The sequence below is a fragment of the Manis pentadactyla genome, chromosome 13 (assembly GCF_030020395.1).
Source record: "Manis pentadactyla isolate mManPen7 chromosome 13, mManPen7.hap1, whole genome shotgun sequence".
NCBI lineage: Eukaryota > Metazoa > Chordata > Mammalia > Pholidota > Manidae > Manis > Manis pentadactyla.
The window spans coordinates 96,129,779-96,148,874 of record NC_080031.1 but is presented as its reverse complement, the minus strand read 5'-3'; the positions used below and the strand labels follow the sequence as shown (position 1 = coordinate 96,148,874).

The 19,096-nt window shown below is 35.6% G+C and overlaps 1 protein-coding gene across 1 annotated transcript in view; it reads left to right on the top strand.

The window, feature by feature from the left end:
• Nucleotides 1–17,963, top strand: part of SAR1B (secretion associated Ras related GTPase 1B) — a 29,105-nt gene extending 11,142 nt beyond the window's left edge. Inside the window, exons 3-7 of the mRNA XM_036898217.2 lie at nucleotides 4,486–4,605; nucleotides 8,194–8,259; nucleotides 10,626–10,729; nucleotides 11,763–11,894; nucleotides 13,058–17,963. Coding sequence (XP_036754112.1) covers nucleotides 4,486–4,605; nucleotides 8,194–8,259; nucleotides 10,626–10,729; nucleotides 11,763–11,894; nucleotides 13,058–13,174 — 539 coding nt within the window. The 3' untranslated portion in view covers nucleotides 13,175–17,963. The remainder of the gene's footprint in view (nucleotides 1–4,485; nucleotides 4,606–8,193; nucleotides 8,260–10,625; nucleotides 10,730–11,762; nucleotides 11,895–13,057) is intronic.
• The last annotated feature ends 1,133 nt before the right edge of the window (nucleotides 17,964–19,096 follow it).

Below are 19,096 nucleotides of genomic sequence, written 5' to 3'. Positions count from 1 at the left end.
TGCTATACATTACATCCCGGTTACTTATTTATTTTACCATTGCTTCTCATTCTTTTATTGATACACTTGACTTGCCACATTTTTCAGTGGAACAAGCTTTTGATTAACTTTTATGTTGGGATAGACACAACTCTATGTTATTATTGTAATAATTAATGAAAATATTTCTGGCCTCTTATTTTCAAATTTTGCCCTAAGGGTAGTCTCCTTGTAATCATCATCATGTGCATTGGCCGAAAGAGAAGCTTTTCGCGTAATTACAGAGTGGTCAACATAGTTCCAAACTGGTCACGACCATACTTAATGGAATAGTATCTCCTATGTAAATATTTCTTTCTCCACAAATATAATCTTAACCAAGGAAATAAATTTTGTTTGGGAAATATAAATTGTGTTTGACTGATACATGTACATACATACACATAACTATTTTTGTTATTGTTGAAGTATAGTTGACATTTTAATAGTTTCAGGTGTTCATCATAGTGATTTGACATTAATATACATTACAAAATACTCACCATGGTAAGTGTAGTTACCATCTGTCACCATACCATGTTATTAAAATATTATTGACTATACTCCCCTGACTAGACTTTTCAGTGACTGACTTATTTTATAACTAGAAATTTAACCTCTTAATCTCCTTAATCCCCTATCCCCAATTCCTCTCCCCACTGGTAATTACCAGTTTGTTCTCTGTATTTATGAGCCTATTTCTGGGTTAGTTATATGTTTGTTTATTTACTTGCTTTGTTTTTTAGATTCCACATGTAAGTGAAATCATATGGTATTTGTCTTTCTCTTCCTGACTTAATTTCACTTAGCATAATACCCTCAAGGTCCATTCATGTTGTCTCAAATTGGCAAGATTTCATTCTTTTCTATGGCTGAGTAATATTCCATTCCGTATATGTACCACATCTTCTTTATACATTCATCTAGGGTTGGACAGTTTGGTTGATTCTGTATCTTGGATATTGACTACTATGTATTAAAAGCATAAAATGTAAGATCATATTTTATCACAGTGTTTTTATTTCCTAGTTAAACCTCAGTATTTGAAAAATTTTAAAAACCAATGCTTTATTTTTTAAATAAAGATCCTCACATTATTTTATACTGTCACTCCACTACAGGTCAAATGTCAGATCTCTCTGTGCTACCTCCAAGATAATTCTTTTTTTTTTTTTCATTCTTAGCCTTTATTTAGTGCACAATTACACACAGATGTGTCATGCTATTTTTTTTTTAAATTGGCTCAATCCTCCCCCAGGCTTCCTGGCACATTTTTTTTTTTATTTTGGTATCATTAATCTACAGTTACATGAGCAACATTATGGTTACTAGACTCCCCCCATCATCAAGTCCCCACCACATACCCCATTACAGTCACTGTCCATCAGCGTAGTGAGAATTCTTAAATCTTATTGGACTGAAATATTTTGTCATATACTTAGAATAACTGGGTCAGAAATAGGGGTTTTAAACTTTATTATACTGGGATTTTGGGTTGTAACAGTTAGGACTCTATATCTTGGCTTATAGAAAAATGAATCTGTGCTAAATTAAAAAGGCAAAAAGATTGCATCACAATCAGGAACCAAGGTGGTTTATAGGGGTAACATTAAGAGGCAGCATACAGAAACGGAAGCAAACCAAGGTTTGGGGATCATTCATGGGTTCAAATCTCAAATCTGACTTCCAATATTTGAGCAAATTAACCTTTGTTTCCCCTCTGTAAAAAAGAGGATAATAAATGCTTACTTCAAAGAACTATTTTGAGGATTAAATGAAATAGTGTATACAGGTGTGCTTAACTGTGCCTACCACAAAAGAATGTGTTCCAACCCACTTTAAATGTTAAAGTCTAGGTGTTCCCTTTTCACTCTTCAGTACATTTTTACTGTTTAAAAGTTAGGATGGTAAGATTCATAGCATTGGTTAGAAACAATCTTTGTAGAAACCTTTTAAGAAATAGAAATGTTTAAATAAATTATTACTCAGAATTCATAATTAAAGGAGAAATGTAGTATTCCAGTTCAATCTCAAATGTGGAAGATAATCTTCCCATTAGGATCAGAATTATTGTTCAGTAGGTGATTAAAAGATTATGATTTCAGCAGTACAGCACGAAAAAGACAGGTAGCATGACTCTATAGCATCTTACTACACTGATAGTGACTGATAATTGGGTGAATGTTGAAACCACAAACGATGTTGCTCATGTGAAACTTTCATAAGATTGTATGTCAATGATACCTTAATTTAAAAAAATGATTATGACGTCCATGTCTTTTTCTTTTTTTGTTCATTGCTTTTTTTTTAAATTGAAGTATCACTGATGCACAATCTTATATTGGTTTCAAATATACAACACTGTGGTTCAATAGTTACCCATATTATTAAATCTTTTACATCCTCTAGTGTGGTTACTATCTATCAGTGTAGCAAGATATTACAGAATAATTGATTATTTTCTTCCCCTCCTCCTCCCCTGCTCCATTCCCCAACTCTTTCCCCTTGGTAACCAGTAGTCACTTCTCAGTGTCTATGAGTCTACTGCTATTTCAAACAATTTATTTCTTAACCTTAAATGTGGATAAAGAATGAGATGTTGTTTTGGCATGAAAAAGGGTGGCCTCATTCCCCTCTGTAAAAAATGTTTCAAAATATTTCAGTCCGATGAAAAGATTTAAGAATTCTCTTGGAGGTAGCATAGAGAGATCTGACATTTGACCTGTAGTGGAGTGACAGTATAAAATAATGTGAGGATCTTTATTTTAAAAATAAAGCATCATAATTGCCTAAAATCTTTAAAAGTTCATTTATTGATTGAGTAAATGTTTTTTGAGGTGCTACTGTGTTCCCTGTCCTCACATAATTCCATGGGCATTAGGCAATCAAACACATGAAAGGTAAAGTTCAGTACCACCACAAACCTATTAGAATGTCCAAAATCCAGAGACTGACAACACCAAACGCTGATAGGGATGTGAAGCTACAGGAACTTTAACTCATTGCTGGTGGGAATACAAAATGGTACAGCCACTTTGGATTTGATTTCTTAAAAAACTAAACATATTCTTGCTATACAATCCAGCAATAGTGCTCCTTTGTATTTGCCCAAAGGAGTTGAAAACTCATGTCCACACATAAACCTGTAAACAGGTATTTATAGCAGCTTCATTCATACTTGCCAACCATGGAAGCAACCAAGATGTCCTTCATTAGGTGAATGGATAAACTGGTTCATCCAGACAATGGAATATTATTCATCACTCAAAAGGAAATGAACTATCAAGCCAGGAACAGACATCAAGGAACCTTAAATGCATATTACTAAGTAAAAGAAGCTCATCTGAAAAGGCTATGTGATTCCAACTATATGACATTCTAGAAGAGCCAAAAATATGGAGACAATAAAAAGACCAGTAGTTGCCAGGCAGCGGGGGTAGTGTGGGATGAATAAGTAGAGCACAGAGGATTTTTTGGGCAGTGAAAATAATCTGTGATATTATGATGATGGATACCTGTCATTGTACTTACGTCCAAACACGCAATGTACAACACCAAGAGTGAACTCTAAGGTAAACTTTGGGTGATTATGATGTATCAATGTAGGTTCATCCTTGGTTAAAAATATACCATTTTGGTGAGTATTGATAATGGAGGAGGTTATATATGTGTTGGAACAGGGTATATGGGATATCTCTATAGCTTTCTCTCAATTTTATTGTAAACCTAAAACTGCTCTGAAAAAATCTTTAAAGAAAAGGTCAATATGGAATTCTGCAGTAAATGCCAGTCTACTATAAATTGGTCAATGTTCTCTTTTTCTCTCTAGCTTTGATCTAGTAGTATGTGGTTGATGTATCTAAAATTATTTGCTTGGAGTTTTTTGTTGTTGTTGCTTAGTTTTATGCAATCCTGTGAATAGTTTAACCTTATTTTCAGGGATGATTTGACAATGAATTAAGATCTTTTTACTGAAAAAACTCACCATAATTTTTATTGCCAAATAATATTTATTTTCATCCATGAAAAATCTCTTCAGTTTATCTTTTGCTCTAGTTTCATAAATACATGAGGTCAAGTATTTCGTGAGTGTTTCTGTAGTCAAGGACACAAATATTTACCACTAAATTATTAAGGAAATTAGCATTTTGGCATTGCAGATAAGTTTACATAACATACATTCATTGATTGGGGCAACGTTTAATTTTATTATGACTGGAATTCCCCAATCATAATAGATTTAAAATAGCTTTTCAAAACTAAAAATAGATTAGAAATCTATGCTTGTTCAGGCCAATATAAAATCTTAAAAGTGTAAAAAGTTAATAGTTGTTTATCAGAATTCTAGAGTAATTAGGAAAACATCTCAGTAACTAAGCTGTAAATATTATACTTTTATTTAAAGCCATTTTGTTTTAATAACTGTGTCAGATATTACTTTGATTAATCATAGCTACTACTCTGCAGGATTATATAAGAAAACCGGTAAATTGGTATTTCTTGGATTGGATAATGCAGGAAAAACGACATTGCTACACATGCTAAAAGATGACAGACTTGGACAACATGTCCCCACGTTACATCCCAGTAAGTATATTCCTCTGTGCAATGGATTACTTTGTCCAGTGATACCAGTTCATAGGTGCTAACTAAAAATTTTTGTTTTGGGGTGTTTTGTTTTTTTGTGTATAGATAAATTATGATCAGGTGATTTAACCTATTCTTAAAATAGTACAGTAAGTAATAAGTTACCCAACTCCCAGGGAGTATATTTAGATCTTGAAATAATCTTATCAGTTAGTCACCCCCATCTAGCCAGAGGAATTAAAAGGTTATTGTCTCAGGGATTATCACATAATTGAGGTCTATCCAACCATACATTGCTTAGGCTGTAAATAGTCTCCTTTACCCTGTTTACATAAGTTAAATTTCAAATTTGAAAACTGTACTATTTTAATCATTATTTAGTGGACAGATTATAGTCTTATACTTTGCTAGTAACTCTCAACTTATAACCAGTTATTTGCCTAGTATTAACAGCCTCAAGAATATCTAATATAAGACCATGGAACTATTCCAAAAGCAGGGCATGTGTTGATACATTTATTGGAAGTTTTAAAACAATTCGAAAAATAATTTACTGTGCTTTCTTTAAGGAAAACTACCTGGTGGACACCACGTACATTCCATCCTATATGTATTATGTAATTGGTACTGTTTGAGAAAGTAAAGTAACAAAATTATTAGAAACAGAAGCCTAACTTACAAATAGCTGTGACCTTACTTTTACTGTTGAAAAGACTATGAATCAAGTAGACACAGAATTTAAAGATGAGCTACTCCACAGATTGATTATGAAATAAAGTGTGGCCTTAATAATGAGTATAAAATTGAGAACAAACAAAAAGTAGATCATATAATAGCTATTTAGTAAATATAGTAAATACTCAACAAGGAAGGAGAACAAAAAAATACCATTTTATCTATAAAATGTTAGTAAGTGAAGTTGGAAAAGGAAAATTTCACAAAATTGATAAATTCTTTTTTGTATTAGGAGAAAAGAGTGAGGCTTGGCAAATAAGATTCTGATACAAGAACACTACTATTAAAGAAAAAATGGTCATGTGAGATTGAGTATATAAAATGGTTTGCAAAAACAGAATTGAAAGAGACTATAGAATGGTATTATATTAGGTGTAGGTCATTTTTTAATTTTTTGATGTTCCTCTCTTTTACTCACAAATATTGAGCACCTACTTTATGTCAGACATTGTTCTAAGTACTAGGAGTAAAAGCAGTAGCACAAAACGATTGCTACCTCAACCTTCTTGCAGCTCACATTCATTCAACTTACATTTTTCAATTAATCAAAAGCATATGTGAAAAAGGTAACATATATTTACCTATGATCTGACATTCCACTGCTAGGTATTTATCTAGGAGAAATGAAAACACATTCACCAAAATCCTTGTACAGGAATGTTTGCACGAGCTTTATTTGTAATAGCCAAAAACTGGAAACAACTCAGATGTCTGTCAAAAAAAGAATGGATAAACAGTGGAATTCTACTCAACAAGAAAGAGGAATAAACTACTGATACATACAATGCATATTATATTGCATGGATGAAGCAAGTCACAAAAAATTATAAATTGTATGATAGCATTTATATGAAAATCTAGAACAGGCAAGCTAACCTGTGGTAATAGAATTCAGATCAGCGGTTGCTTCTGGGAATGGAGGCGGGGATTGACTGGGAAGGGGCAAGAGGGCTTCTTGGGATGTTAACAGTGTTCTGTATCTTCATTAATAAAATTGGGACTTCTTTTATAAAGCAGAGAGTGTTCTGAGGATTGTAACCATAGAGGTAGTTTGCCAATCACACCCAAGCATTGTGTTTTACATATGGAAAGGACACACTTAAACACAAATTGCATTAATTATTCATTCATTTGGCACTGTACATACAGAATTTTTTAACAAGATAAGCTATGGGGCCACAGCAGTTATACTGAATAATTAACAATTACACTGAACCTTTCCTTGTTTAATTGTAGGGGACCTCCACTTGGGCCATGAGTGAGCGACAGTCTGGCATTAACCTCCCACTGTATAAACAACCAGAAAACTGGACAAAAACATACTGCAACTGTTTCCAGATGTTGAGCAATAGTTAGCACAGGACTATGATTCCTGAGAAAAAGAAAACAAACCCTTCTTTATTCACAGGAGATAATTTTCAGACCATGGTACAGGGAGAGGAAACCCGAACATAACCCAGTAGTATTGCTTGGTTGAGGAGACAGAAACCAGAATTTGGGGGGGCTTAAGTGACTAGAATATGCTGGGCAAGTAGCAGAGAGGAAGGAGCTCTGCAGAGGAAGAACTCCAGAAATTTTCATGGCTAAATACCAGTCTTTGCATGCATAGGGTAAAATTCCACATGTCCAGTCAAAGAACAATTTCTGGAGAAAGAAGAGTTACAGCAAAGCTGTTGGCCAAATAATTCCCAGAGCGCACATGTGACTGGAAATCATTCATATTCCCGCCAGCCAGATGGATACACCTTGTTGAATATATAGGGCATTGAATAGAGACGCCAAAAGGATCATACCTTAGTAATGGGGCTAGAGTAGTCCCAAAATAAAGACTACTTTAGATCTGCCCTAACGAAACTTTAAAATTGGTCTGCAAGCAGTTTAACTGCTTGCCAGAACAAAATCCAGCTTTTTTCATAAGAATCCAGCAAAATCCAGAACCCTGTCAAAAATTAGTACAAATACAAAGAAGCAGGAAATTTGGATCCATAACCAGGAGAAAATCAGTAGAAACAGACCCAAAAGTGACAAAGATGATAGAATTAGCAAATAAGGACATTAAACAGTTGTTATGAATGTGCTCAAAAATATAAGGAAAATATGAATGTTATGAAAGAAATGGAAGATATAAGTCAGAACTAAGTGCACCTTCAAGAAATGAAAAATACATTACCTGAAATGAAATTTGCACTGGATAGAATTACCAGCAAATCAGAGAGTGCTAGTACTGCAGAAGGAAAGACCAGTGAACTTGAAGTCAACACAATAGAAACTATATAAAATTAAGCATAAAGAGAAAAATAACTTAAAAAAATGAACAAAGAGTGCCTTAGTGACTGGTGGGGTCAATATCAAGCAATCTAGCAAACCTGTAAGGTTCTAGAAGAGGAAGGGAGGAAGCAGAGAAAATATTTGAAGAAATAATGACCAAAAATTTTTATTGTATTTGTCATTAAATATTGTCACCTGTGAAATGTGACAGCCATGAGAAAAAGTTACTGTTTCACTTGTATCATTTAAGATGTTTTATAGAAAAGATAACTAGATTAGAACAGTTACTTGGATTCACAGCAGTAACTATCTGAATAGATTATCATTTTTACCAAGAGAAATAAAGAAGGAAAAATAAGTGTTGGGTTTGTGGTGGGTAGTGAATAATAGAATTGAGTATCATCATTACTTGTGTTATATTGCCCATATGAACTGGAGTATATCTAATCACAACAAAATTCCTTTATTAGTTCCTAAATGTTTGAGTTGACTTTGTTTGCAATTAAATAAAACATTTAGTAGCAATATATACTATGAAGGGATTTCTGATTTCATGTTGTAAAAATACCTTGTACTGTTATTTAGCTTCAGAAGAACTAACCATTGCTGGCATGACCTTTACAACTTTTGATCTGGGTGGTCATGTTCAAGGTAAGATTCTGTTACTCTTATAGTTGCTTTATTGTATTTTAATTTAACAAAAATGTGACCAGTATGTTCCAATGCATGAAATCTCATTCTATTCAAGGAAGGCCAGAGTAGATTTAAAATTTAGGAATTTTTACCCTAGATGGATGCTTTAAAAGCAAGGGTGATTTTCATGATACTCATGGTCAATTTAAGCCTGAATTGCTTTTGGTGGTGAAACATGTAAGTAGAATTTAACCTTCATTCTCTCTCTGCTCCAGTCCACCTTTCACTTACTGTCATTATCATGGTATGAATATCTACTGCTGCTTATGCAAAAACTTCAATGGCTAACCTACAAAATAAAGGCCAAACTTGACCTGGCACTTGGGATTTTGGGGATCTAATTCAGGTTTACTTTTCGATTATTTCCCCTTATTCTCTTTCCCATTCTCTAAACACCAACCAAACCAAACCCTCTTGATGTTCTCTCTCCTCTGTGCTTTAGCTCAAAGTGTCCCCATCTGCACAAGAGTAACCCACCTTCAGGGCCATTATCACTGCTGCTACCTCCTCAGAGAAGCCATTTCCAGTTGGGGTACCCCCGTCACACTTAGTGCATTTGTGTACATGTCTGCAAGTTTGGAAAACCTGTTCATCTCCTCTATTAAACTTCCTAGGACTAAAATCCTTCATTTTTTATATTCCTAGAAGGATTTTGCAGTATCCAGCACATAGTGACTGATAAATAATATATATTACAAAATTGATGGGCATTGGAGGAACAACCTAAGACAGGCACAGTCGCAGGGGGGTCATCAGGTGAGAAATTGGGGATCAACAGAGGTGAGGCTTAGAACCTCACCCCCCCTGTTCTGAGAGAAATCTTCTGCATACGTGGATGTTTTATTGCCCTGGTCTAGCTTGGATTAACACATAGTCTACAGGCACACACCTGATCATCTACATTTGCTCTCTTACAACACTGAACTATGTTTTCTACCTTTATCTTGTATCTACCTACCACTTCAGCATTTTATTAAAAATAATAATAATAGAGAAATGTGGTATCCACATATAAATCAAGTATAAAAATCAAATGAGTATTCATATTTGAACTGACTGTTTAGAGTTCATAATGCATGAGCAAAACCGAAGGTTTCTGTGATGGCTGCCCTTGTACTGTTCACCATGTAAGAACTTAGTCACTATGTAAGAATTTGTTCTCCATGTAAGAACTTGTTTGTTATGCCTCAGAAGATTGGAGACTGACGAAAATTAGGCTTGGGGTGGATTAATGATTGTGCATTGAGCATTGACTCCCCTATACAGAATTTTATTGTTGTTAACAACCATTTGATCAATAAATATGAGAGATGCCCTCACAGAAAAAAAAAAAAAAAGTATACACTTCCAATGGTAAAATAATAAGTAACCGGGATGTAATGAATATAGTCAAGATATTGTAACACCTTGGTATGGTGATAGCTGGTACCCAGAATTGTCATGTATATAAATGTTGAATCACTATGTTGTACACCTGAAACTAATGTAATACCGTGTGTCAACTACCCTTCAATAAAAAAATTATCATCTACAAAAAAAAAAAAAAATTTGGTGGGCATTCTAAAAACCTCATATAACAAATTGTTGGGAAGACTTTAAGTGCCTTAAATGTATTTGAAACATGTAAAAATTGTTTGAAATATAGATAAAGTATATTTATGGACTATGAAATATAATGATTAGAATTACAACCTAATGGAGTTTGCCTGAGACTTTGTTTCTATATTGTTTTTAAGATATGTCACAAAACTGAAGTTGGAAAAGAAAGTTATTTCCCCCAGGGTACTCCCAAAACTGTTTTCTCTTTTATAAAATAATGTCATGGAAAAATTACCCTAATGGTTTCATAGACTTTAGTTAATTTCTGTTACAAATAGAACAGTTTGCTTTGCTTGTATTATTTTAAGTCTGTACCCTATACTAATTTCCTTTTGTCGCTGACTTCAAATTTATCACTGGCAAAAAACTGATAAACTAGAAATGTCAAAAAATGAATACTACGTATAATAAAATAGTAATGGTCCTCCAGCGAACTTAACATGTATCATTGTTCATTGGTAGCGAATACTTTACTTCTAACATGGGAAAATTGGGGCAGAGTAAAGTATTTGACTTGTCCGCAATCAAGGAAAGCCTGAAATATCTTCTTTGGTCTTCTGGAAAGATTTTTGGCACGTTAGATTGACAAAAGGTTAACTTAAGTATTTAATGAAGTAGCATCAGCTAAGGGATAATTACACTTGAATACCTATTGGACTCTTCCATAAAACCATCTGCTAGGTTTGATCAGCAAATAAAATCTAACTCCTGATTATTTTTGTTAGCTCGAAGAGTGTGGAAAAACTACCTTCCTGCTATCAATGGCATTGTATTTCTGGTGGATTGTGCAGACCACGAAAGGCTGTTAGAATCAAAAGAAGAACTTGATGTAAGTTAAATAATTAAAATTAAACATTGTTGAATCGCTCTGGTAAGCCTGAAGGAATAGGTTGGAAATCTAGGTATCATAGTGCGGCTTTTCTGCAGTAACTCCTGGCAATCCGTGAAGCTCAGTGATCACTCTGCTTAGAATGCAGAGTGAGTAGCTTGGAATAATTGTAGCTATTGAGGAAGTACGAACACAGACTGCTTCCTGAAGACTTGAGCTCACTCTGTACACAAGAGTACGCCCTTAGAGTATATTTCACATCCGTGACATTCCCAGGGTGACTTGGTCTTGAGTCCCTCGGATGCTTGTCTCTGCAGGAGTTGGCCCAAACCTGGAAATGGTATGACATGCTATCTTTGTCCTCACTCCCAGGAGTGAGCAGGGCCATGTGTAGCCACCCTGTCTCCCCTCTCTTAGGTCAGATGCTTCTTCGTAAAGGGGCTCAGAAGCAGCAGGCAAAGCCAGTGCTAGATCTGGGACAAAGAGAAAGCAGGTCCATGATTTGACCTCAGGCTGACCTGGCTATACATCTCCCAGAGCAGGCAAATACTTGTTCATGTGGAAAAGTCCAGGTAGGTTCTGTGGTCATGAAACACATTCAGGGAATTCCTGAACTCCTACTTTATGCCAGGCACTGTGTATCTTACCTCATTTAATTCTGAAATCAGCTCCTTAAGGTAGGTGCTACTATTCTGAATTCTCTTTAAACTTCAGCGAAGCATCAAAATCTCATAATTCAGAAGCAGCATTACTAGAAATGAAACCAAGCCTGCCCACCTTCACGGTGTTAGTTCTAGTCACTGTGTGTCACTGATTCACAGAGTGAGCATTTACAGAAGAAGAAATGAGCTTATGGGTTCATTGAGCTCACTTTAAAATGTAGGAAAATTTTGCCAAAGAAAGCTAGCAAAGTTAACATGATAGGAGAGAAGGAGTCCTTGATACCTATTTGGTGTGATGTCAAAATGAGCTCTTCAGGTGGTTTCATATCAACATCTTGTCTTGTCTTTTGTTTTGTTTTCGTTTTTCCCAGTCACTAATGACAGATGAGACCATTGCCAATGTGCCCATACTGATCCTCGGGAATAAGATCGACAGACCTGAAGCCATCAGTGAAGAGAGGTTACGAGAGATGTTTGGTTTATATGGTCAGACAACAGGAAAGGTAAAAAAATAATTTACTTTGACAAGTGTGAATATTTCAGTCAAGAACACAAATATCTTTTTATTGTATTTACTTATTTTTATTTTCTGAAGTAGTTTATTCCAGTACTAGCCCTAACGGTAATCGTGTTTATTAGTCCAATTGGTATAGTCTGGCTTCTTTTTCTTTTTAATTGATGTATTATTAACATATAACATTTTATTAGTTTCGAGTGTACAACCAAGTGTCTTCTTAAATTCTATTGTCCAGCTACATGTGCCCATTATTGTTTTGTGTTGTGTTTTTTCTTGAAAACTATCTTTTATACATTTGGGTCTTTTTTAATGTCCTTATTTGTTTTCTTTCTACCACTGAATGAAACCTTTCCTTGGTGGTAACAAAAATATCAAAGCTCATGCTTATGGGAAACTACATGAAAACTTTCTAAGTTTTATTTACCATAAATTTTCAGAATTAGCCACCAAATAATATACTTGAATGTTTAAGCATACCAGTAGTATATTTAGGCCCCCAGCTTGGTATTTAAACCCTTAATTCACCAGAGATAAAATTAAAATACAGAAGTTGGACATGAGTGTTTGGGGTTTTCTGAGCATAAACTTTATAATGTTAAGATGCATTATTTTTGCATTCATTTTTTACTAGGATTTGGTTGGGGGAGGAACCCTAGTATTGAAAAATCCTAGAGTTTACAAATAAAATTTCCTTGGTTTACATACCCTTCCAGAGTAGAGAAGTAACTGCAGCCTGTGAAAGAAGACTCTCAGGTTAGACAAAGTAGACTTTAGTCTTGTTTTCTGTGTCGTCTTTTTAAAATGTCAACTCCATGTTAATTTTATGAAACAACGTGGTTAGTCATAAACCTACTCAGTCTTTAATATTAATGAAGCCAGTTTGGGTAACTTACGGTCTTTCTAAGTCAACAATTATATTCATTCTCATGTGCCTCCCAAGCTCATCTCTTCCCCTCTGAGTGGACATCCCATCCTAAAGTAGAGTGAGAAAAGGGTGCTTCCTATGTGTTTAGGGCACCTCGTGCCGAACAGCCATGACTTGATCACAGTCACCCTTTGTTCTAAGATGTGTGAGCTGCAATTCTACTTGGAATGGAGCTTTTTTTTCATAAAGGGGTCATGCAACATAATGTCTATCTTCCCTTCTAGGGCAATGTATCTCTGAAAGAACTGAATGCTCGACCCCTAGAAGTTTTCATGTGCAGTGTGCTCAAAAGACAAGGTTATGGAGAAGGCTTCCGCTGGATGGCACAGTACGTTGATTAACACCAACCATCATCGGCTCTAGGGCTCACCATTCAGGCCTCCTCAGAGATTTGATCACTCAACGTGCATAACTTGAATTCAATAGACTTGTTGGTTAGAAAACAAATGTTTTTTAGATTGTTAATATTATATCGTATCAACTTAATTTGAGTGAGAATTGAAAACTGTTTCAAGAAAGTTTGAATATCACAATGTTAGCTTTCTAATTCCATAAAAATAATTAGTTTTTACAATTTCTAATCTGACATTACCCGCTAGTGCATTTATAAAAAACAACTTTCCAGCAGTACATTTGAAGCAATTTTTAACAACATGAAACTATAAATACAAACCGTGTTTAAAAGTTCATCATGTTAAATTTTTATGCACTTTTTTGGAACTAGTTTTTGAATTTTAGATTATATGTCCACCTAGCTTAAGGGTACAGTTAATAATTAGCTTATGGATGATTGCATGATGCCTTACAGTTTTCAATAATATTTTTTCTAGTGCAAACGTCATGCAATAAAACAAACCCTAATGTTTGGCATCCTTGTTGGGCAAATGTTTCACTTAAATGTGTCTTATCTAGCTAGTGTGCTCTGAAATTTTGAGTATTTAATAGTATACAAATGAAGGGTTGTTGCAGAAGGACGTTGCTTGAGATTATTTAGAATAATGTTTAAGTCCCTAGAGACTTTTGCGTTTACCAGGAGACAAGCTGCATTTGGTTGCACCTTATGTCACATTTATTTCTGAATTGTGTATTTTTATCAGTAACACTACCATTATCAGTGCTGTTGGGGGTTCATGTCCTAGTCCCTGTGGAATTGACTTTCTGAAGAAAAGCACATCTTCTGGTACAACACAAGATCAAGTTTTGATTTGATAGGCCCTATAGCTCCATTCTGATCATCTAATTCTGAAGTGCTCTGATCTTGTTGGTGCCAGGTTTTGTATCCGTGCCTCTTTATCAGAAGTAGTTACGAGAACCAATCTCTCCACATTTTGAGGTCCTCCCCAGTCCCTATACTTAGTGGCACTCCCAGGGCAATCAGCAAGTAGGGTCGTGTGCACAGTCTCACTGTGGAGGCCTGCATATGTGAGGAAAAAGAAAGCCCGTCTGCTTCAGTTGTCTCTGAGATGTGTGCGGATTCTGCTCCTATCCTATAGTGTTTTTGCATTCTTCAGTGTAATTTATTTCTTGGTAGAAAGAAAATGCGTCCTTGTATTTAATTTTCTTTATCCTACATGCTCTCAACTAGCTTTTACTCTGTAGTACAAAGGCTTTTGTTTTTAGATAAAATGCTATGTGATAGGGTTTGCAAGCTTCATTGATAGTTATTAATGACTTTCTTTATCCTAGAGTTTCTTTGTCTTAAGAAATTGGGTTTTTCCCCCATTTGTCTGAGATTTCCATAATTAATAAAATAAGTGAAAGTTAAGTGCCAAATAAGTATTTTTAAAGGCTCTCAAGCTTAGGATTTCTCTTTTGGTTATATACTAAGATTTTATAGTATATTTAACCAATTCTATTGAGAATAGATTGCAGTAATTTCATCAAGAATAATTTTAGTAGCAGAATTAGTGTTTTCTCTAGCTGTTGTCCAAGTCGGAGTTATGATAGTTCTTCCTGTGATCAGTAATGTACTGTGAGGCAGGTTAGGATTGAGGAGTGGGGACTGAAGGAGTTGCCAGTTGGCTCTACCACCAAGGTCCTATCGACATGACGTTTGGTTTTAGTTAGGTGGCTCTCCCATTTCACTTTCAGCTTCCTTCTAAATGAAAATAAAAGAGCTTCTTCCCTGCTTAGAAACATCAGTAGTACCACGGAAAAACAGGAAGTGGTATATTTCAGCTTGTTTATTCTGCTAGATACGTGTGAAGTACTTCTAATGTCCTGACTACACAGAACTAAGCCTTACTTTTAGTAACTGCCTCCCCCTGATACCTGTCTTCATTACCTACGTAGATATGCCTTTCTTAAAGTATTTCCTAGTATTATTGGGATACTTGTAAAGTTAATTATTTGTCATAAGTTGATAAAAAGGAAAAAGCTTACTGGTTTCTCTAGAGGAAAACTGTTCTCTGGTACAAAATATCTCGCTCCAGAATTTTCATTCTAGTTCTGACACTCAGATCAAAGAAACAAAGGCTTTGTGGACCACACCTAAATTGTGGGTATTTTTCCAACGATGTAAGATTCTTATAGCCTGAACCTTTAGAAATGAAGCTGCCCTTCACAGCAACCGGCGTCCCTCTGGGGTCCGGGGAGCTGGGCCTGCAGAGTCCTGCAGCCCTCAGGCTTACCATCCGGCTCCAGAAGCCTGCAGGGCACATACACTGAGTCACTGCTCCTCTCCAAGAGAAGCAAATTAAGAGAATGCCGAGACAGAGTAGAAGCACACGAGGAAGACTTACGCTTCATATGTGGCTGTGGAGTATGTGCACCTGTGGTGTGTGTTTCAAGAAGGCGGTAGTATTGGGCTCACCAGTTAGCCTGTACCTCCCGCTGTAAGGTGGGAAAATGGCATTATACACTGTTCTGTACAAGTTGAGATTGGATTCCATATAAATCAGGCACTGTTGAAAAAATGTTTTAAAATCTTAAGTCCAGAACTCTTAAAAATAAAACGTCTCAGCCCATTTTTATATTTTTAAAGAGATTCTTACCCCACACCTGCTTCATTTACTGCTGTTAATTATACTTCTGGTTAACTGGTTACATTGATAGATTCCAGTTTGTCTTTATCTCAGTGAATTTTTAGAATGGAGATAATAGCATTTTTAAAAGTTAGTGCATAGACATTTACTAAAATATATGAAAAAATATTCCTCACCAGTGGCTTAGTTGACAGTATCTTTGAGTGCCAAAGATGTACAATTCACATATTGCCCACATAGATCTAAAATTTAGTTTTGTGTGCCTGTGTATATATGCAAATTTAGTGTGACTTACAATTATAAGCAGAAAGAACATTGTCTCTTTTCCTTAGTTTCAACTGGCTCACCCTTCTCAATATAGTGCTTTGAGCACATAAACTACTTGTAAATTATTAAAATAGGGTAATGGTTGTGATAATACTGTTTCTTGCCTTCTGCAAAATTATTTAATCAACCACATTCAAAAGCAAGCATTTTTACAAGTCCCATAATTAAAAACAGTATAGTTAAAAAAAAACAAACAGTATAGTTCTAGTTGACATGACTTGAGAGTTTTGAAATAAAGGCTATTTGGTATGTGACTCAATGTGGTGTTTCAGTCTTGTTAGTCATTTACATAACTGAGGTTTGCAATAATTTATTGCCAAATAAATTTTGACCAGAGTACACTGAGAATAGTTTTTATGCAGGGAAGTCTCTCAAAATATCTTGTGTTTCTTTTATTTAGAGTATATTGTTTGGATCACTTTAAACATGTGTAAAAGTTGGTAAAACTTCAAAAAATCTCCAAGAAAACATGAAAAAATAGAAATTAGCAAATATAAATTCCTTAATGCAAAATCAATAGGGAATTCAAGCTTTTACATAAACCTTTAATTTTCTTGCTATAAATATAAGAGTTCAGAAAGTGAGGTGTCTTTTATTGAGGTCTGAATAGTCAGAGCTACATTTTGATACTTCTGGTCATTTGTATCATTGTGCTTCTCTTTTTGAAATGCAAATTAGTGCTCTTTTAACCAAAAAGAAAAGAAAGAATAGAACAAACTCCTGGCATATGGGGGCTGTGCCTCTGTTTAAAGTAATTGGGATTTTGTTAAGACCGTGTTTCCATTTCTGAACCCTGCAGCCACCCCCAAACTCCTTCTCTCCACCCCACCAACATCCGTCACCACACCTGGATGAAAAGATTCTCAAGTATGAAGGGCTTTGTTCAGTAACAGAGTCTACTGAAGATGTAGTTTAGAACCAGTCAATTTGTGTCCTCATAGTTTAGAACATTAAATGGCTAACGTATTACCACAAATTAATCGTTCAGGGCTTTGACCACACTTTCAAATAGAACCCAAAGTAATCAAAGTAAAGTGAACACACTTACCAAAATAAATTTTGCTTCAGGATTACCACCCCACCCCCACCCCAAATAGATTTTAGGGCAGAAATGGAAAAGGCTTTTGAGTGATTTCATACAGAATTATTTTGGGGAAAGCTACACTGGAGTGGATGAATTTTTCTTCAGCATGTGTTTGAGATGGAGCAGAGGGAAGGGTAGATTTAATTCTAGTTTTAAATATTTTGGAGTAAAGTGGGAGTGACAGTTCTACAGTTTTTGACATATAAGTTGTCTCTGGAATTGTTCATCATCAAGTGTAAAGATTCACATCCGAATGGCCGCCTTCACGTGGGCTGCTGTGTCCCCTGGGGCCGCTGCTAACCTGGACTCCTGAGCAGCTGCGTACTGAGGCCAGTGCACTCAGGGTGAACAGTCAAGGTGTTTTAACAGTGATCAAAGTGTTTTCCATAGCAAGGCCTCCAGTGTTCGGCTGAATGCAGAGTCTGTTGAAGGGCTAAGGTGGTGATAAGTTTTCATCGCTCACCTTGTTTGCACTTTTGTACTCCATTGCTTGCACTAGCATCTCAGTGTGAAGTTCAACAATTGTTTCACAGTGTATTCAGATTGTTAAGCATAATTTATATAAAGATGTTTCTGTTTACCTTTATGTATTTTACAAAGAATAGCTATAATAGATGGTTAAATGTTCTTAAATTGTGTTTGTATGTTATTTTGATTATGTTCTGTTATCTTCACCTCATATGAATTTGAGTGTCAGGAAGAGAAAAATAAAATGCTAACCTGTTCTTTGAAAAACTAGTGTTGAGTTCCATTTTTATCATCCAAATGCAATTTTCAACTTTGCTCATTAGAAATTTCTTGGACTTTGAAATTACAAAAATAATACTTTTCCTTTTGTACAAAGATTCCAAGGAACCTTTGCTTAAGTACCAATACCTAATTTGCCTTGTAAGACTGAAAATTTATAGGCAATCTGAAGTAGGACTTCTATAATGCTGACTTAGCTGAAATGTGAAAAATAAGGCAACCAGAACAGGCAGAATAGAGAACCAGTTGGTTCTCTGGCTTTAGTGTGCATCAGAACTTCCTGGGGAGCTTGAAGTAAAGCACACACACAAAAAATCCCACCAAATATTGTGATTTTGTCCCCCTAGAGTAGGGGTGGAAAACAGGAATCTGAATCTTTAACAAGTTTTTCAGGTTTTTCTGATGCTAGAGTGTGAGGATGTTTCATTTAGGAGAAACAGTGATATAATAATATTAAATGCTAATAACACTAATTTGATCACTGGCAAATTAGTGAAGAAGAAAATGATTTTGGTAAGGATTATCAAGCTGCTTTTGAGACTTCAATCCTGCTTTTAACCTTCCCACTGACAGTGTGCAGAATGACAAGCTATGGGCTGGCTCTTTTACCATAACCAAGATTCTGTTAAAATTGGGTCCACCACAGAGAGTAGGGGGTGAGAATTTAATAATATGGGTAACTGTTGAACTACTGTGTTGTATATTTGAAACCAATATAAGAGTGTGTATCAATGATACTTCAATTTTTAAAAAATTGGGTCCTCCAAATAGAGATTTACCTATGCGTTGCGGGGCAGCTGTGTCTGGGGAGGTCTCTCCCTGCACACTTCGTGAAACCTCAGCCTGACGGGAGAGGGTTCTTGCCTCTGATCGAGAAAGAATTCTCAAACAAGTCAGACAAGTGTAGGTAAGGAAGAAATTCATTAAAGTGAGAGTAACGAATGGCAGCAGCCGTGCAGGCAGCAGAGAGCAAGGAAGAGTAGAGGGAGGAGGGGGAAGCTCACTGAACTCCTGTTCAGCATAAGGCAGATCCCTTGCCAACTCCTAAAGCCCAGGGGCACCTGGTGTCCAGTGTCTGCCTGAATCTGCACGGTGTGGGAACTAAGCCCCTACCAGCCCAG